This window comes from Grampus griseus (genome assembly GCF_964374135.1).
Source record: "Grampus griseus genome assembly, chromosome: 13".
In the NCBI taxonomy this organism is placed as follows: Eukaryota; Metazoa; Chordata; class Mammalia; order Artiodactyla; family Delphinidae; genus Grampus; species Grampus griseus.
Window position 1 is genome coordinate 62,078,131 of NC_139007.1, and position 25,330 is coordinate 62,103,460.

At 40.2% G+C, this 25,330-nt stretch overlaps 1 protein-coding gene across 1 annotated transcript in view; it reads right to left on the bottom strand.

The window, feature by feature from the left end:
* Positions 1–1,863: 1,863 nt before the first annotated feature.
* MAP3K5 (mitogen-activated protein kinase kinase kinase 5) overlaps positions 1,864–25,330 on the bottom strand; it is a gene marked incomplete at its 5' end in the record, with an annotated part of 215,481 nt that continues 192,014 nt past the window's right edge. Inside the window, 7 exons of the mRNA XM_082668935.1 lie at positions 1,864–2,627; positions 3,340–3,416; positions 4,958–5,070; positions 6,094–6,206; positions 10,544–10,787; positions 20,966–21,071; positions 24,467–24,652. Coding sequence (XP_082525061.1) covers positions 2,567–2,627; positions 3,340–3,416; positions 4,958–5,070; positions 6,094–6,206; positions 10,544–10,787; positions 20,966–21,071; positions 24,467–24,652 — 900 coding nt within the window. The 3' untranslated portion in view covers positions 1,864–2,566. The remainder of the gene's footprint in view (positions 2,628–3,339; positions 3,417–4,957; positions 5,071–6,093; positions 6,207–10,543; positions 10,788–20,965; positions 21,072–24,466; positions 24,653–25,330) is intronic.

Sequence of the window (25,330 nt, forward strand, 5' to 3'; positions counted from 1 at the left end):
CATCGCAGTGTTCACTGTCTGCTAAGCATTGCACTATGCACCTCACCTGCATTATTTTATTTAAATCTTACCACAATCCCATGTTATTTCCCCCGTTTCAAATGAGGAAACTGAGACTTGGAGAGGTTAACTAGTTTGCCCAAGGTCACCAGTAAGTGGTCGTTTTGCTCCAGGCCTGCGTACTTAGACTCTTGCTGCACTAAATGAACAATGACTAGTAACCATCTGACGGCCACCTCAATGGAAAGGGGCTGTCCCTGTATCTCTCCAGGTGGCACTTGGAATTAGGAGGTGTTTTAAGGATAGTTTTAAGTTATCTGTAGAGCTTTGTAAAAAGACCTCTGGGCCCTACCCCAAGCCAATAACAACGGTTTCTCTGAGGTGGCAGCATCGATGTAGTTTTTAAAGCATCCAGGTCACGATAGTGTGAAGCTGGGTGGAGACTCACTGGCCTAGGTGGATGCCAAAGGCCTTTTAATGCAAACCTTTCATGAAGATTGGGCCATAATGGAATCGCCTTCTTTTGTGACTAAGACCCAGCATTCTGGAAAAAAAAAACAAAAACAAGAATTAAAAAAACCTAGTGATGGTCGTCTGGGAATGTATTATGAACCATGTAGGGAGAGTGGAATGTTTGCCCATAGATATAGGGTAAGAGGAAGATCCCAAGGGGAGATTATATCATTAAAGAGTTGGCTGAAGATGGGTAGCATGATCCTATATACGGTCTAAAAAAAGCACTTTACCATTACAGGTGGGGATATGAACTGTGGCTTAATAAAGAAGTTACCCTGTGTTTCAATATGAGTGAAATGATATATCATTTAATTTATACCTCACCTCTTTGAGATTTCCCCACAGGACACAGGAGGCAACTATCTGTCCTTAGGATTGGGATGTAAGAAAAAGATGCACCTATGTTGTTGCAAGTATCAAATGAGGACATATCGGTGAGGACTTTTCGCATACTCTAATGCAATATACAAAAATTATATTGTATGCTGATGGGACTTCCCTGGTGGCACAGCAGATAAGACTCTGTGCTCCCAATGCGGGGGGCCTGGGTTCGATCCCTGATCAGGGAACTAGATCCCACACGCATCCCACAACTTAGAGTTCGCATGCCACAACTAAGGAGACTGTGAGCCGCAACTAAGGAGCTGGCAAGCCACAACTAAAGGAGCCCTGGAGCCGCAACTAAGGAGCCCACCTGCCACAACTCCAACCTAATGCAACCAAATAAATAAATGAATATTAAAAAAATATATATATATATATATAGTATGTTGATTTTTACATACATTTTTACATAGATGCCTCCGGTTTTATCAAAGACTGTTCTGTATGGATCAAATCATGATACAGCTCTGATATTTCTATCTTGCATAATAAACAGGTTCCTCTGTATTTAAGAAATTTGCTTATGTCATTCATCCACCTAGGAGCTTCAGACTTCATCCTATTCACATGGGCAGCTTTATAAAATATAATATGTATCCAGCTTAAAATAAAAATATTTCCCTCAAATATGAGAACTAAAATTAAGGGAATAGAAAATGCAGTGTTCTCCACTGGGATGCTATTTGCAGCCCCTTTGAGGGACACAATAGTCATCCATGGTAACTTGGGGCCTCGAGAAACAGACACTGACTTTCTTTTATTCTGTTTTTCCACGTTCTCTTTTACCACTCTGTAGCCCTGAGGAATAACTTGGACGTCAGTTGTTCTTTGACTACTTGAAGGGAAGACAGATTCTATTTAACATTAGAGATGAAGAAATGGTTAGAATTTTGACACAGTAATTATCTAGATTGCCAAAACAAAATACGAATTCTTTAGAATTTATCAAAACAGTATGTCGAGAGTCTTTTTACTTTTTAGAGTAAATATGACACAAGGGGTAGCTTTAGAACAAGCTAACGTTACTAGGATTCAGGCAGGTGCAACTGGTACAGTTCAGTAGTACATAAATGACTCAAACAAATGTACTCTAGACCGGAAACTTAAGTTACAAAATATAGTCAATATTACAATTAATACAGGTAAGTAAAAACCATTGCTCTCAGATTCTGCACACTTAAAAAAAAACCATAAACTTTATACAATAATCAAAATCACGCATTTCTACTCAAATTATTAGGGCATATTACAAACACACATAAGCCTAAAAGGTTATGGTCACATTTTGGTTTTGTTCCAGTGATGCACAATCACATGAAATGTTCTATCTGTTTCGTGTGAAATAAACATTTGGCTGAAGTGCTATAGCCGCTGAATTAACAATATTTCCATAAAAATGTTCAGACTAAAATAATCCCAAACATCGCAGTGTTTAGGATTATTTTGAGAGTCCTTACAAAGAGTCCTTATGAATCATAGAAATAGAAGCAGTTAGGAAATTTCAGTGTATTTTGTCTGTTCTGTTTTTTCTAACACGAGTAAACAAATACTGGATTTAAAGTGCAGCTTCTTTCTCCTCTCCCTTCGATTCTCCCTCGCCTAGAAGATCAGGTCTGTATTCGTTTTTAGAATCTCCAAGGAAAGTTGGAAACAAATTGAGCGACAGTCAAGTCTGTTTGTCTCGAAAGTCAGTGATGGCTTTCCACAGTGTACACAGCATCCCTCCCCTGTTTAAAGACAAGAACATGGTGAAGAGATCACTTCATTTGAAACAATGCCCTTGAAATATGAAAGTGACTTCTTAGTTTTCAGTGGCTCTGATCAGAACATGAAGATCCCAAAGTCTTATCACTCATTATGTATTCTTTTTGTATATATTTTCTCCTCATCCCTCCATGCCTTTCCTTTCCACTCCCACAGACTACCAGGGCCCAAAGTGTCATTTTAGACTTTCTGCACTTTTGAAATGTGTCTTTCTAGAGGTGGGTCAGAGTAATCATTATGTATGTGCTTGGCCTGATGGAAAAAACAAATTATTATAAGAAACTATCAGATTATAGCAGGTATTTGGATGGCAAATCAGTACCTCATCCTGCTATTTCTATTAAGCATGATGCAATCACGAACCAAATTGGAGCATTTGTTTAAGGCAGCTTTAGAATATCTGTATGCTCTTCATCTGATGTGTTATCAAGAAAAGTCTTCCAGCTCACTCTGCATTTACTGATATAGACACATTGCTTATTAGAGCTCCCAATAATAGCCTGCTACAACTAACTCAGGTTTCTCAGAGCAGCTGAGAACTGGAGAGCTTCACCCAGGACTGTAGAGCTAGTTAGAGCTAGGTAGCGACCCAGGACGGAAGGGACCCAGGCTTCTTGATCTCAGCCCAGTGCTCTTTCCATCACGATGAAGACTGAACAGAAAGAAAAGTGGTACCTTAGTCTCAGGCATTTTAAATCGTCACGTGTAACGTAGTAGAGAACATCTGCTAGTGAATAATCCTCGGCCAAAAACTGTGGAGAAAGTAAAATATGCACAAAAGTAAGATGTTTTATGTACTTTCAATAAGTAGCAAACCAGCCATAATGTAAACATTGGCAAGAACGAAAAAAAAATCTAAAAGGAAATCCACGAAAGACATGATCTTTTGGAATTATTAGAAAAAAGGTCCCCCTATTACAAAATAATTACAAAGAAATACATCCATATGCCTTCCAGGAGCAAAAAGATTACAAGCAACAGAGAATTTCTGATTGGTCTTCTGATGAATAGATAAGACTTGCTTGTAATTACACCTGCTGCTTATAAGATAATGTTTTTATTCAGGGTTTACTGCTTTGTAGCTTTATTTTTCTCCAGTGGATAAAAAGTGTTGCTTCCACTTAATTTCTTATAAAAGATACTTTCCAATACTTACTACAAAATCAGAGTCCTGAATTTAAGTGAAGCTTTTAATTCTAAATCTTTTAAGAAGGGCAGTGATTTAGTGGATCATCAATTACTACTCCTTAATTTTGACTTGAACCTAAGTTAGAGGGAAAAATATTTTGATGAACTTGATTGGATACATTATTTCCCATAGGTAAGAGAGTCCTTTAAATTTATTTAATTTGTTATGCAGATTTCTAAGGAGACCCTACATTTTTATTTAGTGGTCCAATAAATTATCAAGTCAAGAGAAATACATCTTTATTCTTAGTTGTTTAAAAAATTTAAATATAAAACTGAAATCAATGTAATATTGTACTGAGGCTCTTTCTATAAAATAATAAAAATATAACCTCTTACTATGTATATATGTGTATACATATTATGTAATCTTAAAACATAAAGAAATGCTATTCATGCTGACTACAAAAGCTCCCCACAGGGAGCAGAGATGAATTAGGTTCTTATAGACATAATATAGTTTATATAGAAAGTGTCTGTTTCTGCCATAAGTTCACTAACTAGTCTAGTTTATTAAGTAGCAGTAAACAGCTGCTGCCAGTGGAGTCTAAGAATGTCACAAGAGAATTAAAAAGTTAACACACAAGAGAAAGAATCAGAAACAGAAGAACTTTTTTCTTTCAGTTCTGTCTTGATTTTTCCTACTCTTTTTTTTTGTCCTACTCTTTATTTTCAACTCAAAAACATAAAAATCCTTAGGAGTTCTGGACCACAGAGCTTTCACCTGCCCTGCACATTCTGCACCTCTACCCCCAAATAGTTTTCCCTTCTCATCTGCCCCCCACCCCAGAACACCCACACAGATAGTGTATTCCTACATATTCCTTTAGACTTCAGCTCACTGGTCATCTCCAAAAACCTTCCCCAGCTTCTCCCTCCCTCTGTCTCGTATCACTTGATAACCTTTCCTTCACAGAATTGACCAGGACATAATTACACTTGTACCTATGGGATTATTTGATGATCATCTGCCTACCCTGTTCTGTGAGGGCAGGGTTGGGTCTGCATTTCTCACCAGTGTACCCCCTGTGCCTAGCACATAGTAGGCACTCAACATTATGAAACAAAGTGAAAGAATGCTTGTCCCACAGAATGTTTTCTTTACCCGACTTATAGTGTCTTCATCGGCTCCATTTTCTCTCAGCCATTCAGTAAGTTCGGAATCTTCAGTATTTGCGCCAGGAGAATTCAGGTGACACGCAGGCAACCCAGGAATATCTAGAACAGCATTGGGAGGAGGGAAGGACATTCTTAGCTTCAGCTAACAGAGGTCATCTGAGACCCTCCTGGTCAACATTTATTGATACTTTAAAAGATTTTTGTCTATCAGAGTATAATTAATAGAAACCATTGAGATTGGTAGTCTACATGATCATATAAATAAAACTCTTTAACACTGCTTACTATACCAGTAAATGGAGAGTCAGTGACAATAATTAATGATATTCCCACCTTATAGTTTCATATCAATTTTATAGCTTCGTAGAATAAAATGGTACACCAAAATTGTACTGTGTGTTTTTCATGCAACAAAGATGAGCATGATTAGCAGAGCGCCATATAATTATAATAATCTCTTTTTCCACTATTTGCAATAATATGGAAGGACCATATATCTGAAGAAAAAAAATATGAACTTTATTTTCCTCTAAACAGGCTAAATAAGATTGTCTAAAGATTATCTTTCATACCTAATTTCTCACAGAATAGATTTCGTCAAAGTTCCATCTGACTTTTTTAAAAAATTGAGATAAAATTGACATATAACATTGTATTAGTTTAAGGTGTATCCAACTTATGACTTTTTATTACTGTATCTTGATTCTGTTTAAGCCTTGTCAAGTTATAAGGGGGGTGGGAACACTAGAAAACACAGAATACAAATGCAAAATGACAAAAAATATTATTTTATTCTAGTAATTTCATTGTGAAATCTTAAAAAGAAATAAGGACCAAAAAATGGAGAGCCCTACTTACTTCAATAATACATAATCTCAGGAAACAGTGATTATGAATCATTTTATTTTTACTGCACTTATAAGAAATGATAGCTTGCTACAATTAAGAACTGGATTTTTTTTAAGGCAACTTCTGCTTGTAGTTGTGGTACAAGTGACAGATGCTGATTAAGCCATGACATAAAGCTACCTGTTGGCTTCCTAGCTTTTTTTTTTTTTGGCTTCCTAGCTTTTTGTGGCAGCCTGAGTGAACAGTATTACTTTAAAATTTTCAGCTATTCACCTATTGGTTGGGACTTAAGCTTCAGGTGCTTAATTTCTTGGTCTTTTTCTTCAATAGCTTGATGAAGAAGTGCTTGTAATTCTTTCTCTTTCTGAACCAATTCTTCCAGTAATCTGCGGAAGGAAATTATATTGGTTGACAGGATAATAAAGCTAGAGCAGTCATAGAGTGATCTCCTAGGCAAGGGCTTCTCAAGCTGTCATGAACACAGGCACCCCTGGGATTGTATTAAAATGCAGATTCTGATCCAGTAGCCTGGGGCTGGGGAGCGTTAGGGGGAGGGACCTCTGAGCTTCTGCATTTCTAATGAGCTCCCAGCTGATACTCATGTTGCTGGTCCACAGACCCCCAGGTTGAGCAGCGAAGCTCTAGAAGGCGTGTTTCCAGACAAGAATTTAAAACTTCCACCCCCAGTTGTCTGCCAAAATCTTCAGAGCTGTTGTTCTGTTTCTTTTTATGACCGTAAATGGCAAAAAAGTTTATATATGATATTAACAGACCTATATTTTACATGTATGGCCCCTCATCAAAAACAGTGTGTCAATATGGGTAATACAACAGGCAATGCAAAGCAGAAAGGTAGTCACTTTTTTTAAACTATGAAAATCTGAGAAGTAACTATAGGTGAGGTCACCTATAGTACCTGGCATATAATAAATCCTCAATCAATGTTAATGGTGGTTGCTTGCGTTGTTGTGGTTGTTACTGTTATTTCTCTCCTTCTAAGGGGAGCAGTGAAGTGGGTGAAAGGATAGCTGTGTTCCTGGTACATTCAGTTTCCAGTTGGCATCTGATGCATTCTCCAAAGAAACAAGGAGAAATATTATTACACATAGTTCTTACGCATGAAAGGTTCACTATACAACTGAGAGCCAAGTGGTAACCCACTCACCATTCTCAACACAGTTTTCTGGGAAAACATTCCAGGTTGTGAAGAGAGATGTTCTGATTTTTTAGAAAACCATCTTCAAGTAACTTGGATTCAGAATTATAACAATTTAAGATACATAATTATTTATAAGATCATCAAGGTACATTGTTGCATGCCCTATAGCTCTTAGCAAGCTGTATTTATTTTACTTTCTGAGTAGTGACAGATTTAACTCAGGGCCAGATTCCATTCCAAAAGTTTGTTTCTGCTTCAGCTGACATGGTCTGAAGACAGCCCAGCCCGACAGAAGGCAGACCTGGGTCTTGTATCCTGGTTCAGCCACCCACTTCCTGTGTTAACCTTGACAAATGACTTAATGCCTCTGGGCTTCAGTTTTCTCATTTGTCAAAAGGAAAAGTAGAACTTCCTGAAAGGATTGCTGTGAGCACTAAATGAGACAGTATAGGTAAAGTGCCAAGCACAGTGCCTGGCCTTTAAGAAGGGCTGTTTTGTTCCCTGCTGCTGCCTCAGGCCCCGGAAAAGAGGCCATCCAAGGCTTAATAGGGTTTTTTTCCCTGACCCCCCAGGTTCCACCCCTTTTCCACACAACAGAGACACGTGAGGCCATTAGGTGCGAGAAAGGGTCACAGTAGAGTAGGTAGCAGAGGTGAGACAAAAGGAAAACACAATGAGAGGCAGACAGAAAGTGGTTCCAGGAAGACAGCGTGTTTAAAGACAATTGCACAACTGCAGAGTAAACAGTGTACAATTAGGTGGATTAAGCAGTAGGAACTGAAAGCAAGAGGGAAGCAGAGGATTAAGGGAGACTTTTATCTACTCTAATACGAATGATATTCAAAGAAATGGATAGCAAGCTCATTATGAATTTTTTTAAGTTGGCAACTTTTTGGTCTGGTATATATTTTTGTCTTTCTTGCTAATTTACGTGTATGGAATAGTGACAGCATATTCTTATGTTTTTCTCAAAGAACACAAGTGAAATTTTCTAGAATTTAACCCATGTTTACCTAGACTATATATTTCCTTTTTATCTTAAAAGCCAGAACGTAACATTGGAAGCAAAGCACTGACAGGCCACCTCATTTGTCCCACATCCAGCTCTCAAAATTATTTATTTTAAAGGCATATCCATCCAGTCCATCAGTTTTATTTTTACTTTGTCTTCAGTTAGTAGGGAAATCCTTTGAAACCAAGGCAAATGACTGCCTCTCTGTTCCAGAGACGTTTGCCAAGGATCAGCCATGAGATCAATTTTTTAACTCAGATGGGTGTGGGTGGGGAGCTGGGTTGACGGGTAATTCCAGAATTGCAGGAAAGGGAAATGAGTTCGATTTTAACTACCTCTGCAGTACTGTCCCGACTCCTTGTGTGAAGCAAATTATTGTCAGAACGTTTTCTGTAAGCATATACTTCAAGTAAAGCATACATTCTAAAGCTATTTTGTTATTTTCTGCCATTTAGTATTATCGATGATCCAATCATCAAGAGCTGGATAAACTTGATGTATCTTTATCAGTGATTATCCTAAATATAAGCTTAAGATTTCTAGCCCGAGGGTTTACAAGCTTTCCTAAAATCACACTAACATTTCCTCAATTTATTTTGCAATATACGTACATCTATATATGTATAGCAAGGAATATTCCACTGAAAGCTACAAGGACCAATATAGACATGACCAGCCCTTGATCAGCACTTGGACAGAAGCAGCTGCCCTTTCTTTAAATCCTAAGTGAAGTGAATGTTGTACCTGGTCTCACTTTTCTGGGGGTGATGGAGCTGTGGGAGATCCTACTAGAAGAAAAGAAAAAAGGAGGCCAACAACCATATAGATTTCACAGATACATGTGTAAATACACAGAGAAAAAACAAATGAGGGGCCCTTGTAAGAACTGTTAACAACATACGAATGTAGTAAAGGAATGTGGTCAGTCTTGCGGGCAGACGTGGGAAGCAGGCCCTCAGCTAGCTTAAGACCCTCAGAAAAGCGATGTGAAGACCTGAAGAAAGCAGCCGGAGAAAGGCAGCCCTCAGGGACTACAGATGGATCGAGCATGGTGGACAGATGGCGGGGACGGGGTGTAAGTCAGGGTAACGCAAATGGACTGAGGAGAGAAGGAAAAGACTGCACTCAGGAGAGACACGTTCTAGTGACATAAGCCAGGATACGTAGACGGAAGGTTCAGGGGCCAGAGGAGCAAATGCACCAGCTCACTGGTAAATAAAGTAGCTCTACTGTCTGGACGGCATGGGCAGGGCAGGGTTGGGTGGCTGGACCCAAACAGTTATGAGTGCACTTTCCTCCTCCGAGGATCAGAGAAGGGTATGAAAAAGCAACTCCAGGACTGAGCGACAGACAGTAAACTGAAGAGAAGAGACTGAAGTCGACGGCTACTATAATGGATGGAGCATCCTAATGGGACTATTACTTGAGAAGAGCAGGAAGATTTCGATGAAGTCTTAGAAAAGGCTCCCGTTCTTTTCCACTAAGCAACAGAGATGCGAAGTAAAGAGCTGGGTTTCAGAGAACAAGACTGGGATAAGGAAGTCAGAAAGCCACTTTCCCTTTATTCAGAAAGATTTGTGTATGTAAATCATAGAAGATATGTATAGATTCACTTAATCGTGCAACTAAAAGTCATGTTTCTAAATACAGGATGAGGTTTGTACTACTCATACAAGCTTGGTATTCAAGCTTATCAAAAACCTGAACTTATGACTAAAAATAAAATGGTTTTATCTCCCCAGTGAACAACTTGGATTTTCAACTAAGGTTGCTAAATATTTGAACCACATTTATTGATTCACTCCAAAAAAAATAGTTTTCCCTGTCAAAACCCAAAGTCATAAAGTCAGTTGCCCACATGTCAACTGTAACCAGCACAGGAAGCTATAAATCATAAAGATTCAGACCTTGAACTGTGCCAACATCTGTGAAGGACAGGAAATATTTACTGTTCATTTAATAACCTGATCATGTGGGTTCTGTGTTATCAAATTCTCAAAGAAAAATTAAACTCCAGATATGACACAGCATATTAAAAATAAAGCAGAATCACAAATGTGGTCAACAGATCATCCTTTCAAAGTTTTAAAATGAAAAGCTTTTGAACCATTCATTTTATCTCCTCCAGAACAGAGCTCTTCCTCTCCTGAAAGAACCTGATATTCCAAATCACAGGCTCTCAAGAACACAAACTCTCTGCCTGTCTCTCAGCTATCTGTTGGATGGTACACGCTGCTCTGAGTCTGCATCCCAGAGAGTCTATGAGGTTACAACTAAGTTACTCTGCAAATCTCAGTGCACTTGGAGATAAAGCAGTGATCAAAGAAGAGCTGCTGAAGGACTGAACTGGTAGAAGCAGAAAACGTATTTGACTAAAGAGACCAATAAATCTCTCATTTTAATGAATAAAGCATTAAATCAAGTTTATATGAATGGGATAAAGGAATAATATTTTGTATATTCTGCAGACCAATCTTTAAAGTAGACCCCAAACACAGGCACTTATATAAAAGTAAGAAAAAAGAACCCACCCATGTCAGAATAGGACTTACCTATTTGTTTCTATTTTCATCCTTCCAAGCTGTACATTCAGCGATCGGTGAGCACTCTGGGAGTCGTGGGATACAGTAGAACTGAGTGTGCTCACCCCTGAGGTGGCCACAGCATCTTCAAGGACCACATGAGGTCTTCGGACAGTTTGATTTGAAGGCTGTTCTTCATGGTCATCTTCTGCATCCAAGTCTTCTTGATCGGCGGTATCACTCTCAGATGCAAGGCTAAAATGTGGCCTCAGTTCTGTTAAGCACATGATCAACAACACTGTTAATGAAATAAGAATGATTGCCTTAATTTCTTAAGACATGAATGTCATCTCCCCTGCTATCAGTAAGAGATGTATTCCCAACCGCTTTTCCAAAAGTGATGATGGATTTCTGCACATTACTTCAGATTTGTTTTTCCAATGAATTTGCAAAATTCACAAGATGTATAAACTCAGAATGATCTAACTCAAACAGAAGAGAAACTTCCACAATGCGCATAAGCTACGTGGGAAATAGGTTAAAATCAGAAAGCAATTATATAAAAACCTGTTAAGAATATAAAAATTTGTTTACACAATTAAAATTCATATTTTCAATTATATAATATCTGGCAACTATTAACTCACTTAGAAATGAGGAAATTGAGATATAGAGAGATTGTATAAACAAAAGTAAGCACACAGAATGCTTTTTGCTTGTAACATTCAAAATGTAAGGGGGGGGGTGTGTACTGAAAATGCCACACATGCTTATATTCATTCTAGAAGACTATCTGCTTTTGACTATTGGGTTAATTTTTGGTGTGTGTCCTACCCTAACCTGTTGACTAACCATTGAAATCTAAAGTGTAAAAGTTACAAGTCTCCAGCTTAAAAACGCTGTATGACACGAGTTCATCTGCATGTCACTTCAGAACTGGGGTGATACCTTCCCATGGGAAAAACTATTAAATTGTGATTAGGGTCTCAAAATGGCCCCCCAAAAGGAATTACATTCGTAATTTAAGTGAAATCAGGGTAGCAGAAATACTGGGTCTTGGTTCCATATGCTATGACACATGGAACTTTTTTTTTTTTGAATGAAAGATTCTTTAAATTCTATAGTCTTTTACAACTTTCAAAAGTTTCACACACATGATTTTATATAATCCCATAATAACCCTTATTTTCCCTCTCCCCTCGCATTGCCCCTCCCCCCTTCCCTCTCCCCACTGGTAAACACTTGTTTGTTCTCTGTATCAGTGAGTCTGCTTCTTTTTTGTTTTATTCACTAGTTTGTTGTCTTTTTTAGATTCCACATATAAGTGATAATAATATTTGTGGAAAGTTTGTATTTGTCTTTCTCTGTCTGACTTATTTCACTTAGCATAATGCCCTCCAAGTCCATCCATGTTGCTGCAAAGGGCAAATTTTCATTCTTTTGTATGGCTGAGTAGTATTATACACACACACACACACACACACACACACACACACACACACCTCCTTTAGCCATTCATCTGTTGGCACCTTGGCAGTTGTAAATAACGCTGCTATGAACATTGGGATACGTGTATCTTTTCAAATTACTGCTTTTGTTTCTTTTGGATATATCCCCAGGAGTGGAATTACTGGGTCATATGGTAGGTCTGTTTTTAGTTTTTTGAGAAACCTCCATACTGTTCTCCACAGTGGCTGCACCCATTTACATTCCCACCAACAGTGTAGGAGGGTTCCCTTTTCTCCACCTCCTCGCCAACATTTGTTATTTGTGTTCTTTTTTAAATTTTTTAAAATTTATTTATTTTCGGCTGTGTTGGGTCTTCGTTTCTGTGCGTGGGCTTTCTCTAGTTGCGGCGAGCGGGGGCCGCTCTTCATCGCGGTGCACGGACCTCTCACTGTCATGGCCTCTCTTGTTGCAGAGCACAAGCTCCAGACGCGCAGGCTCAGTAGTTGTGGCTCACGGGCCTAGTTGCTCCGCGGCATGTGGGATCTTCCCAGACCAGGGCTCGAACCCGTGTCCCCTGCATTGGCAGGCAGATTCTCAACCACTGCGCCACCAGGGAAGCCCTTTTTTTTTTTTTAATGGTTTTTTTTTTATATTTGTGTTCTTTTTAATGACAGCCATTCTGACAGGTCTGAGGTGATGTCTCATTGTGGGGCACCTGGAACTTTCATTAGATCACAGAACCCACCGAGAATCTGATGAAAGCCAATGGAGATTCTCCCCAGAAGAGAAGCACATTCATACAGCATTTTCCCTGGATTTCCTGAGGGCTCACTGACTCCCTGCAGCCTGTTCCGAGCGTCTGTGAACCACAGGTTAAGAGCCCCTGTGCTGGGGGAGGGCTCTTAAGTGGGAGGGATGCAAGACCCCTCCCACCACTCCAATATAGCCCTATGGCAACCAAAGGGCCTACCCATCGCCAAATCCTCCAGGTAACTTTTCTTTCTTGGCCTTACTGACCTGTGTATGGTATTCTCCTTTAAATCTTTGCTGCTGCTTCTCTTCGTCAGAGCCTTTTTGTCTACTACCTGCCCCTTAAAAGCTGGAACCTGAATTCCATTCTTCAGTTTTATGTTTCTACTTACTCTCCATGGATGAGCTCATTAAAATCTATGAGAGTAAGTACATGTGGTGTGTGGATGACAATCTAGCCTGATTCTGTTACATCCAATACCTCTAAATATTCCTGTGCAGGAAGCACTTCAAATTCAACGATCTAAACAAGAACTCATCTTTTGCTCATAACAAAACCAGAGTGCCCTTTTTAGGGCCAGGTTTATGTAGCCCTGACTTGCTTTACCAATCTGTGTTTATTTTCAATTTTTTTTTTATCATGGTGAAACAATGCATGACATAAAATGTACCATTTTGACCATTTCTAAGGGTACAGTTTAGTAGTGTTAAGTATGTTCACATTATTTTTCAACTAATCTCCAGAACTTTGTCATCTTGCAAAACTGAAACTCGATACTCATTCAACAATTCTGCATTCTCCCCTCCCTCCTGTCCTCGGCAACCACCATTCTACTTTCTGTGTCTATGACTTTGACTGCTATTGACACCTCGTGAAAGTGGAATCATGCAGCATTTGCCTTTTTGTTACTGGCTTATTTCGCTTAGCATACGTCTTTAAGGTTTATCCGTGTTGTAACATGTGTCAGAATCTCCTTCCTTTTCAAGGCTGAATAATATTCCATTGTATGAATATACCACATTTTGTTTATCCATTCATCTGTCATTGGACACTTGTGTTGCTTCTACCTCTTGGCTATTGTGAATAATGCTGCTATGGACTTGGGTGTGCAAATATCTCTTTGAGATCCTGCTTTCAATTCTTCTGAATATATACCTAGAAGACGAATTGCTGGAACATATGGTAGTTCTATTTTTTTTTTTTTTTTTTTGGCAGTACGTGGGCCTCTCACTGTTGTGGCCTCTCCCGTTGTGGAGCACAGGCTCTGGACGCGCAGGCTCAGCGGCCATGGCTCACGGGCCCAGCCGCTCCGCAGCATGTGGGATCCTCCCGGACCGGGGCACGAACCCATGTCCCCTGCATCGGCAGGCGGACTCTCAACCACTGCACCACCAGGGAAGCTCATGGTAGTTCTATTTTTAATTTCTTGAGGAGCCACTATACTGTTTTCCATAGTGGCTGCAGCATTTTACAGCCTCACCAATAGTGCACAAAGGTTCTAATTTCTCCACATCCTCACCCTTTCTCTCTTAAGGTTAACCAAGCTCCACCTCTACACTGCTTTTTTTTTTTTTTTTTTTTTTTGCATTATCTCCTTTCTCCTTCCAAAATTCTATTTCCTAGATCATCTATAGTAGGTGTGACTCAAAATCAGGTGTTTGAGTTTTGTAAGCCTGGCACCTGGTATAGGGGCTAAGACATATTAGTCTCTCAAAAAATGTTGGCAGAATGGAAGTTATCCTACTAGGATTATTTGCATTTATAAGGGAACAAAACAGTGAAAAAAAATCTTACTTTAAAAATAATTTAAGAGAGTTCAGTTCTATAATAAATTAGAGCAAGAGTAGGCCTTTTAAATTTTCTAAGTTTTTTCTCATGGTCTCTAAACTGAAATTTTAAAAACAATTTAAAAGTTTTATTGTCCTGCTGAATATAATCTCACTTTGGGGGAAGGAAAATTTCTGATATTTATTATTACATTTAAATGTTCCCTTACATTCCCCTAACTCTGTACACTTTAAATTATCATATATTATCATTTTACTTATGTGCAAGTGACTAAAAATTTTTCTCAGTAATTAGAAAAAGGCAGAAAATTGTAGGGACTTTTCTTGTGGTGCAGTGGTTAAGAATCCGCCTGCCAATGCAAGGGACACGGGTTCAATTCCTGGTCTGGGAAGATCCCACATGCCACAGGCAACTAAGCCTGTGTGCCACAACTACTGAGCCTGGGCTCTAGAGCCTGCAAGCCACAACTACTGAGCCCGTGTGCCACAAGTACTGAAGCCTGCACACCTAGAGCCCGTGCTCTGCACCAAGAGAAGCCACCGCAATGAGAAGCCCACACACCGCAACGAAGAGTAGTCCCTGCTCGCCACAACAAGAGAAAGCACGCGCACAGCAACGAAGACCCAATGCAGCCAAATAAATAAATTTATTTTTAAAAAAATTGTAAGTGAATGCAATACTTTGTTATTTTGGTCTTTCAATGGTGGCTCCCTGAGGACACATCATCGAATAGACATTGTAAAACATGCAAATGAGACAGAGCATCTGGTCTTTGTCCTCAAAGAGATAAGAACCTAAAGGAGAACTAGGGCAAATATACAGAAGAGTCATAAAAGCATGTACAAAGATAACATGTGTCAGCCAAGTGTCAGGAGAAAGGCAGGGACCCAGGGGACCCTGGAATGAGTGGATGGCATTTAAGCCCATGTGTGGGAAATTAGAGCGGGTGCATGTTTCCAAAACAGCAAGACAGGATCAAACAACGATATTATTCCCACCTCCCTACCCTCCCACTCCACCCCAACTGGTTAATTCCCCAGAGGAAAATAACTAGACCAAGCTTCTTCATTTTTTTTTTTTTTTGCGTTACGCAGGCCTCTCACTGTTGTGGCCTCTCCCATTGTGGAGCACAGGCTCCGGACGCGCAGGCTCAGCGGCCATGGCTCACGGGCCCAGCCGTTCCGCGCCATGTGGGATCTTCCCGGACCGGGGCAGGAACTCGTGTCCCCTGCATCGGCAGGCGGACTCTCAACCACTGCGCCACCAGGGAAGCCCTAGACCAAGCTTCTTTAACACAAAGTATTTCTGATGCCTATTAGGATCACAATACTTGTCAGAATGACGTATGATCCCTGCATCAAGCACTGCATATAGTTTACAATGCTGGTCATTTTACATTAATATCTACATGGGGCACATGACTGATTCAGCTTCACAACTGGTAGTAATACCAAGTGCTCTAGCAGTTTAAACAATTAGAGTTTCTATGAGAAGTGTGCCTACACTGTCGATTCTCTCTACCTTAGCACTGCCAACACGATCTCACGCTCAGCATTTCTCCATCTGGTCACCCACAGCCAGACTGTACTTGAGGAGTAACAACAGATACTTAACATTGCCAGTAATCCACAGGCTGATCCTTGATGACAAGTGGGAAAACATCCCGAGAAAAAAAAATTCTTAAGGGGCTTGCACCGTACTCTCTGTTCTGTGAGCTCTTTTTCAGAAGAAAGAAGATTGAACACTTTATTTTTTACTTTTCATTGTGAAATAGTTTTAGGATAACAGAAAAGTTGCAAACACAGTACAGAGAGTTCCTGTATATCCTTTAGCAGCTGCCCTAAACTTAACATCTTACGCAACTTTGGCACTATTAACAAAACCAGGAAGTTAACTTGGATACAATAGTATCAACTAATCTATAGACATTATTTGAATTGCACTGGTTTTCCCAAGAATGTTCTTTTTCTGATCGGGGATCCCACAATGCATTAGTTGTCATGTTTCTTAGTCTCTGCCAATCTGTGATAGTACCCTAGCATTTTTTTCTTTTTAATAAATTTATTTATTTATTTTTGGCTGCATTGGGTCTTCGTTGCTGTGTGCAGGCTTTCTCTAGTTTCGGCGAGTGGGGCTACTCTTCATCGTGGTGCGCGGGCTTCTCAGTGCAGTGGCTTCTCCTGCTGCAGAGCACGGGCTCTAGGTGCACAGGCTTCAGTAGTTGTGGTACGTGGGCTCAGTAGTTGTGGCACGGGGGCTCCAGAGCCCAGGCTCAGTAGTTGTGGCGCATGGGCTTAGTTGCCCCACGGCATGTAGGATCTTCCCGGACCAGGGCTCGAACCCGTGTCCCCTGCATCAGCAGGCGGATTCTTAATCACTGGGCCACCAGGGAAGTCCTAACCCTAGTATTTCTTTATCCCCCATGACCTCCTTAGTTTTGAGGAGTACTGGTCAGTTTTTTTTGTACTGTGTCTCATTTTTATTCACTTATGTCTTGTCATGATGAGGTTGTGGCTCTGCACTTTTGACAAGAATACCACAAAGGTGATGTTGTGCCCTTCTCAGTGCATCATATCAAGAGGTACATAATGCTGATGTGTCTAATTACGAGTGATGCTTACCTTGATCTTTTGATAAAGGGGGTTGTCACTGTTTTCGCTGTGTAATTAGTAGATATCTTGTGGGGAGATTCCCCAAGACCATTCAAATATCCTGTTTCTCAGCACACTTTTATCTACTGATCTTGACAGCCATTGATTGTTCTTGCTTGCAATAATTATTACTGTGATGTTTGCCTAACGGTGATTTTCTATTTCCCTCATTCCTTCTACATTTATTAATTGGAATTCTACTAAAAAAAAAGAGCTGGTGGGCTTCCTGGGTGGCGCAGTGGTTGAGGGTCCGCCTGCCGATGCAGGGGACACGGGTTCGTGCCCCGGTCCGGGAAGATCCCACATGCCGCAGAGCGGCTGGGCCCGTGAGCCATGGCCGCTGAGCCTGCGTGTCCGGAGCCTGTGCTCCACAGCGGGAGAGGCCACAACAGTGAGAGGCCCGCGTACCGCAAAAAAAAAAGAAGAGCTGGCCCTTCTCCTCCATATAGTTATTTATTTAATTACTTATATCAGTATGGACTCATGGATGTTTAATTTATTCTATGGACTATAATCCAATACTATTATTCTTTTATTTTAATTTGTTCTGGCTTAGGCTTTGGGGAACTCCCTCACGCTGTCTCCAGTGTCCTTTGAATAAGCGTCCATCCCTTGGGGGCACTTCATTACTTTCTGCCATCACAGTATGTTCCAAGTTCATCTTGTATTTCCCCTGCCCTAGGCCTGGAAATCAACCATTTCTCCAAGGAGCTCTGATTCATTTTATTAGAGAATGGTGTTTAGAAACCAAGATCTGGGTTCTGTCAACAAACACATCTAGGAAAATGTATGTATTGATGATGGTATACTTTTGAATTTGTTGATTTCTTTAGCATGTCTTTTAAAATTTGGTAAGTAAATTGTAGTATTTTGTCATCTAAAAGGAATTTTTATCAGGGGACTATAAAGAGAGACATTTTTAGTGTTTCTTTGAATCTTAATTGTATAACAAAATCTTTAGGGACATTTGGAAATTTGATGGAATTGTCAAATGCTTGAAATCAATTCCTCTTCTTCATATATTTCATCATTTATATGTTGGTGTACAGTGTACATTGTCTTCCCCTATCCCGAGAGGAATATAAAAAAATACTTTCTTAATGTAATTCTCTAAAATTTCCACTTTTTATTTTATTTTAAAAATTATTACTATTATTTTGGCTGCACCACACGGCTTGCAGGATCTTAGTTCCCCGACCAGGGATTGAACCCGTGCCCACTGCCGTGGAAGTGTGGAGTCCTAACCACTGGACTGCCAGGCAATTCCTTTTTTTTCTTTGGTCCACTTTTTAAAATGCTTCCAAACAGTCATTTCAGTTGTCATCAGAGACCCCTAGTGGCCTCAAAGAAGCCAATTCACAGTGGAAGGACAAATAACTTTCCTTAGTAAACCCTTTGCATAAAGAACGTGCCTTGCTCTGCACATGGCTGGGTTGAAGCAGTGCCCATCACGGGGACACCCATGCGAGGAGACATGCCTCGCTGCACTGTGCCTGTCACTCTCTCTAAACTTAATAGTGTTTCACCTACAGTGTGATAATCAGTGTGCTTTATAAACTTTATATTTTGGAAGAATTTTAGATTTACAGAAACACTGCAAAGATAATACAGAGAACTCCCGTATACCTTCCACCCAGTTCCCCCAGTACATCTTATGTAACTATGGTACCTCTGTCAAAACTAAGAAATTAACATCAGTACAGTACCAATTGTATTAACTAAACTACTGACTACTTTCAAATTATGCCAGTTTTTCACTGATGTTCTTTTTCCTATTCCAGGATACAATTCATTGCATTTAGGTAATCCATTTTAAAAGGATTTTTTTAACAAAAATTAGATTAACAATTTATTTATATGCTAGTTAAATTATTTCAAAGTATAATCCCTCACTCCTTCCTCATTTGAGCATTCTTAATTTAGGCTACTAGTGGATATAACTCATGGCCTATACCTATCGCTTTTACTGATACACACCTAATCTCTCTCACCTCTTGTATCTTTTGGGTTTACAACACCTCTTTGGTACATTTCCCACATCCAAGCTTATTCCAGTGATCAACCATCTAAACATAAGTATGTACTGACTTCCTTAGAGCATTACAGTAGGTTTCCATCAGCTTTAGATTCCTCAGGTTCACATCCAACCGCTAGTCATGCATTTCAAAGGCTCTCTAGGATTTTTTTCGAAGTTCTGCAAATATTTTCACACTAATTTGTTATAACCAGGTGAAACTCATTTACTTATTGTTTCAACCAATATTTATCAGGAGTCTATTATTTTCCAGGCACCATGATGGACAGTGTGCTTAGCACAGAATAAAATAAAACAGACCCTCTGATGAGGGAAACAGCTATTAGACAAGAAAATAAAAGCAGTTTCTGATTGGTGCAAGTGTCGCCATTTCCAGGGAGAGAGAGTGATGGCGGAGCCTACTGTAGACTTCGGGGTTGGTCAGGACTCTGCAGAGGCATGCTGTAAGGTACAAGAATGCAAAGGTAGGTGGCAGGAGGGACGAGGGGTGCAGGTGCGCTCTTTAGAGGAAGAGCATGTTCAGGGACGTTAAAACTTCTTCCATTCCATCCTTTCATAAGAAAGAAAGAAGTTAATTCCTCACTCTCAAACCAAACAAGGTATTCTGAGAGAAGAGAGGGAATTCCACAACTCAGAAGGGTTGATGATAACTTAAAAGTTTGTGGTACCATTTATAAATAACATAAAATTTAAAATGTTTCATACTTATATTTTTAGATTTCTATTTTAGAACACTTTATAATACATGTAAAATTAGTACAATAGAATATGTTTCTAATTCGTATATCTAAATCAATCTATTTCTCTATCCATATCCACACATCACACACACACACACACACACACACACACACACACGTACGGTGGAAGAGCTCTGCTTAAAAGTTTTATTAATGGGTACACTATCAAAACACGTTGGGGGCTTCCCTGGTGGCGCAGTGGTTGAGAGTCCGCCTGCCGATGCAGGGAACACGGGTTCGTGCCCTGGTCCGGGAAGATCCCACATGCTGCGGAGCGGCTGGGCCCGTGAGCCATGGCCGCTGGGCCTGCACAACCAGAGCCTGTGCTCCTCAACGGGAGAGGCCACAACAGTGAGAGGCCCGCGTACCCCCCAAAAAAAAAAAAAAAAACACTTTGGAAGATTGTCTTAGAATATGAATACATCTCTCCCTCACTGCATAAAACCTGGTTTCATGCACACTACCCCTTTTGTATCTCACTGCAAACACAGCTGGGACCTGTCTAGCCCAGTGATTTCTAAACCTGGCTGTGTATCAAAATGACCTGGAAGCTGGATGAAAATCAGGTTCCTGGGCTGTATTCCCAGCAGATTCTCACCCAGTCCGGGACGAAGCTCTGAAAGCTGTAATTTAAAGAGCTCCTTACATCACACAGTTCATTACATCACTCAATGCACTGGCAGGTGTGGGAACCACTGGTAAAGGATGACATGGGAATATGTTTTGTGGGCACAGATATCTGTATATTGAAATGCATATGTATTTGGGTCACCTGTATAGTTTTCTCTTTGTCTTCATATCCAACTATGCTCTTTAAAGACAAGGAAGCAAGTCTTCCTCATTCATAGTAAACGTTTTGCTGGGTGTACCATTGCTCAGACTATATGCACTAGATAAATATTATTTGGTGGCGTTGAAAGATTAAAAAAAAAGGTTAACCTGGTCTTAAAAACAGTGAGGAGACACCATAAATGATAATGAACAGTAATTGAAATTATCAAACACTAAATATTTACCAAGTAATTAAGTATTTCTGACCTGGAACCAGAATGGTAATGGCTGTCTGCACCGCCTTTCGGATGATACTGTCTAAGGCAAACATCCAGTGTGGCTTGATATTATGATTCCGAAGAACTTTATTGACCTGGAGGAAGAGAGTGACATTTGGTCTACTTTAATATTTAATTGCAAATAACCTAGCTGATGCACACATCTGGACGACATTCCATCAACAAAAATAACTAAAAGGTTTCTTTACCTTGAATGGTGGATAATTTCTTTATGTCAGCGGAAAACAAATGCAAAATTGCCACTTCAAAATGAAGTTTGGTGACCCTCATGTAAGCAAGTGAGATACACCACTTAAGTGAAAGGCAATCTGGTTAAATGGGAATGTTGCCTCTTTGGGACTCAGAACCTGTAGCTTCCGCCTTTCACGATGTCAGCAGATTGGATGGTGGAAGCGGTAAAGGAGGAAAAAAAGAGTCCAAGGGGATTTAAATAAAAGTGATTGCTATTCTTAAACGTTATAACTACTGATTAACACAACCAACTGCTGCAGCATACTCTGGTGACTTGGAAACAACAGTAAAGGGGGAATATGAGCACATACATGCTACCTACAGATGTGCCACAGTGCATGCCTTGTTTTCCTTCCCACGCTTCCTTATATCTTATTTTTTTTAATATTTTTATTGGAGTATAATTGCTTTACAATGGTGTGTTGCTTATACCTTTTTAAACGGGGGAATAATCTGCCAAACTCTTCCAGAAAAGCTGTTCACATTAAAAAGCTTTGCTGTCAGGCTGTATTTTTTTAGTGACTAGTAATATTTCACATATTCAAGTAGACGCTGAAGTAGATATATGCATTACCTTTCTTTTTCTCTTCAAAAATTATGGTAAAATACACATAACATAAAATTTACCATCTTAACCATTGTTAAATGTACAGTTCAATGGCTTAAGTACATTCACATTGTTGTGCAAGCATCATCACCTTCCATCTCCAGAGCTCTTTTCACCTTGCAAAACTGAAACTCTACACCCATTAAACAACAATTTCCCCTTGCCCTCTCCACCCAGCCCCTGACGACCACCATTCCACTTCCTGTCTATGAATCTGACTATTGAAGGTATCTCACATAAGTGAAATCATACAGTATTTTTGTGTCTGGCTCATTTCACTTAGTGTAATATGTCAGAACTTCCTTCCTTTATAAGGATGAATAATATTCCATTGTATGTATAAGCCGTGCACGTTACCTTTTAATTTTTATTTATTTATTTTTTAAAATATTTATTTATTTGGCTGCACTGGGATCTTTAGTTGCAACATGTGGGATCTTTAGTTGCGGCATGTGGGTTCTTAGTTGTGGCATGCATGTGGGATCTAGTTCCCTGACCAGGGATCAAACCCGGCCCCCTGCATTGGGAGTACGGAGTCTTAACTGCTGGACCACCAGGGAAGTCCCCACATTACCTTTTTAAAAATAACTTTTATCATAAGGCTAAGATAGGCTTATCTAAAATTTGAGTTAACTCCACTAATTTCTGGTTGACACGGGCATCTAAGAAAAGAGGCTATTTTCCCAACAGGGCTCTGACTCGAGATCTAAGAAGACGCTGGGGAGAAGGAGACCTAGCTGTAATCTCACACCAAAAGCTGGAGCTCCAGTTGCTTATTCCTGCCCTTGGTCCATCTTCATCAAAATCCCCCAGTTTAGACGGCAGTCTGTCTGAGGAATTCCTCAGAATAGTTGCTCCTAAGGAAGCGAACCATTGCAAGGTTCCCACCTGTTCTAGGAAGTCCTTTCAGACTGATTTTGTCCTGGTACTTTCATAAAGGACTTGCCTGTTTATTTGACAAATGCGGGTATAACATTTAGTAACTAAGAATATTTCTCTCGAGGGTCACAAATAGTACATGGAAGAGGGGTCCTTTATCACCATGACCAGCTTCTCATAGCCCTTCATTAAACAGTATATTATATCCGGCCCATTCTTTGGGTTCATTCCCATCCTGGACAGTGAGTGAGCAAGAACGGGGCGTGTGTGTGTGTGTGTGTGTGTGTGTGTGTGAGAGAGAGAGAGAGAGAGAGAGAGAGAGAGAGGGAGAAAGGGAGAGAGGGAGACCTGGCCTGTGGCCCAGGATTACAACTTACCCACTCTCAATCTGAATTCTACTCGCCTATTTGCCTTCCAGTCTCTAGGCTGGAAGCCAAATGTGTAGGCAAGTACAAAGTCACTAAATTATTTCATTTGGTTTGCAGATGGCTGGGGCTCGCTAGTTACAGAGGGAGTGTGCCTTTAGCATTTAATATTAGTGATAGGCTTTGCTCTCATTTTCCACAACCCCAATCGAGTCAGGAGCGTTGCCCTGCCCACAGTACAGCACAAGACTGAGCGGCTAACACAGAGCTCCCGAGAGCACAAGTAGCCACTGAAGGATTACAATTTGGTTTTAAATCAGGGATCATTTGAGCACCAAATGCAATTGTCAAGACATCGCCTATGTAGGAGCAATAAACACATTAGGAGTGAGTCAGTTTGGGGAATTTAAATAAAATCATGCAAAGTGCTTCCCTATTCACACAACAGGCACTGTCAAGAACTCTCTCTCTCTCTCTTTTTTTTTGAATTTTATTTTATTTATTTTTTATACAGCAGGTTCTTATTAGTTATCTGTTTTATACATATTAGTGTATACACGTCAGTCCCAATCTCCCCATTCATCCCACCACCATCCGCCCCCCTGCCACTTAAGAACTCTCTTATTTCAGTCTCCCACACCTCGTAAGGGCCTTCCGGGAAGGACCTCAGGCTTTTTTTGGTACACAGGTCCACAAACAAGTCTCATTCAAGAATATCGCATATGGTTTGAATCAGGCTTCTGGAAAACTGGCTTCAAGTTTGTGTTGCATAGCAACTCAATATGAGAGAGAGGAATCCTCAGCGATCTCTCACCAGATCCTGTGAATTAATTTTCATCCAGTGATGCCTTGTGCTCTGAAGTATATTGCTGGCTAGGAAATAGTGAATATTTATTAAACAAGTATGTTTAAAATGTTCTGTATGGAAACCACAGCAGGGCGGAAAAAAATTACCGATCATCCCTGTCTGTACAGTTACATTTTTCTCAATGACCACTAGATGGCATGTCTCATATAGAATTAGAAAGTGCAGGACTAAAGTGTGCTCTGTTGCTAAAATCATCAAAATAAATAGTGACTGACTACATGATTTGATAAGAACAAAGTGCAGCCATGGGAGATGTTTGTGAGTTTTGTTATTTTCCATGGTGTTCAATTTTATGTGTATCTAATCTGGGGAGATACAAGATTACACACCAAACAACAAATATGGTGCTTTGAGGCACACGGACAGGCAACCATCTCATACTTATTTATGATCCAAAGAGAACAGAATTGATCAAAATTATTAAAGAAAGAAAAGATAAAAACTTATGTTCTTATCCTATTTTTCTGACTAATTTTGGCTGGAGTCTGCGGGAAAACATGGGCAAAATATCATACTTACAGCATCTTGAAAACCGAAGAGCACCACCTGAACTTGACTAATGCCGTGGCTGTCAAAGTCCAGCTCCAGCTTCAGCTTGGACAGGGTGGTGGCTATGATCTTCCGGTCAGTGGACCTCACAAATTCTCCGAGGCTCGCGACGAGGGTTGTGATGTGCTCCCATTTTAGTTTAGGTTCTTCGGCCCCCTGTGAATAATAACCAATAATCTGTCGATCAGATGTATCTGTGCTGGATGTATCAGCCATGGGTCTGCCATCCCACAGCCGCTGCCAGAAGAACTGGGCTTAGAAATGCCCCCCTGCTAAGGGGAAAGACCATATTTGAACTATATGGCTCCTTCCCTGGCAAAAAAAAGAGAGAAATTATCAGACTTTGGGAGGAAAGGCACCTGCCCCATACATTGTCTAACAGTCATGTTATAGTCAGATAGACAAAGCTCTGCCCAAACAGGGACAGGCTGGGGCCATAAGATTCCACTCTCAGAAATTTTAACTGGGAGCTAAAGAGAGATTCAGCCGTAGGATCTCAGGCTCAAAGTCTGCCCAGAGAGATAAGTCATAAAATAGGGGCAATGGGACTTCCCTGGTGGTCCAGTGGTTAGGACTTTGCCTTCCAATGCAGGGGGTGCAGGTTCAATCCCTGGTCGGGGAGCTAAGATCCCACATGCCTCACGGCCAAAAAACCAAAACATAAAATAGAAGCGATATTGTAACAAATTCAATAAAGACTTTAAAAATGGTCCACATCAAAAAAACTTTACAAAAATATAATAAAATAGGGGCAAGAGTACATCCAGTTATAAGGAAGGAAGGAAGCAGAAACAACTGAGTAGAGAATGATGATCAGTAGGGAGAGAAGTGGAC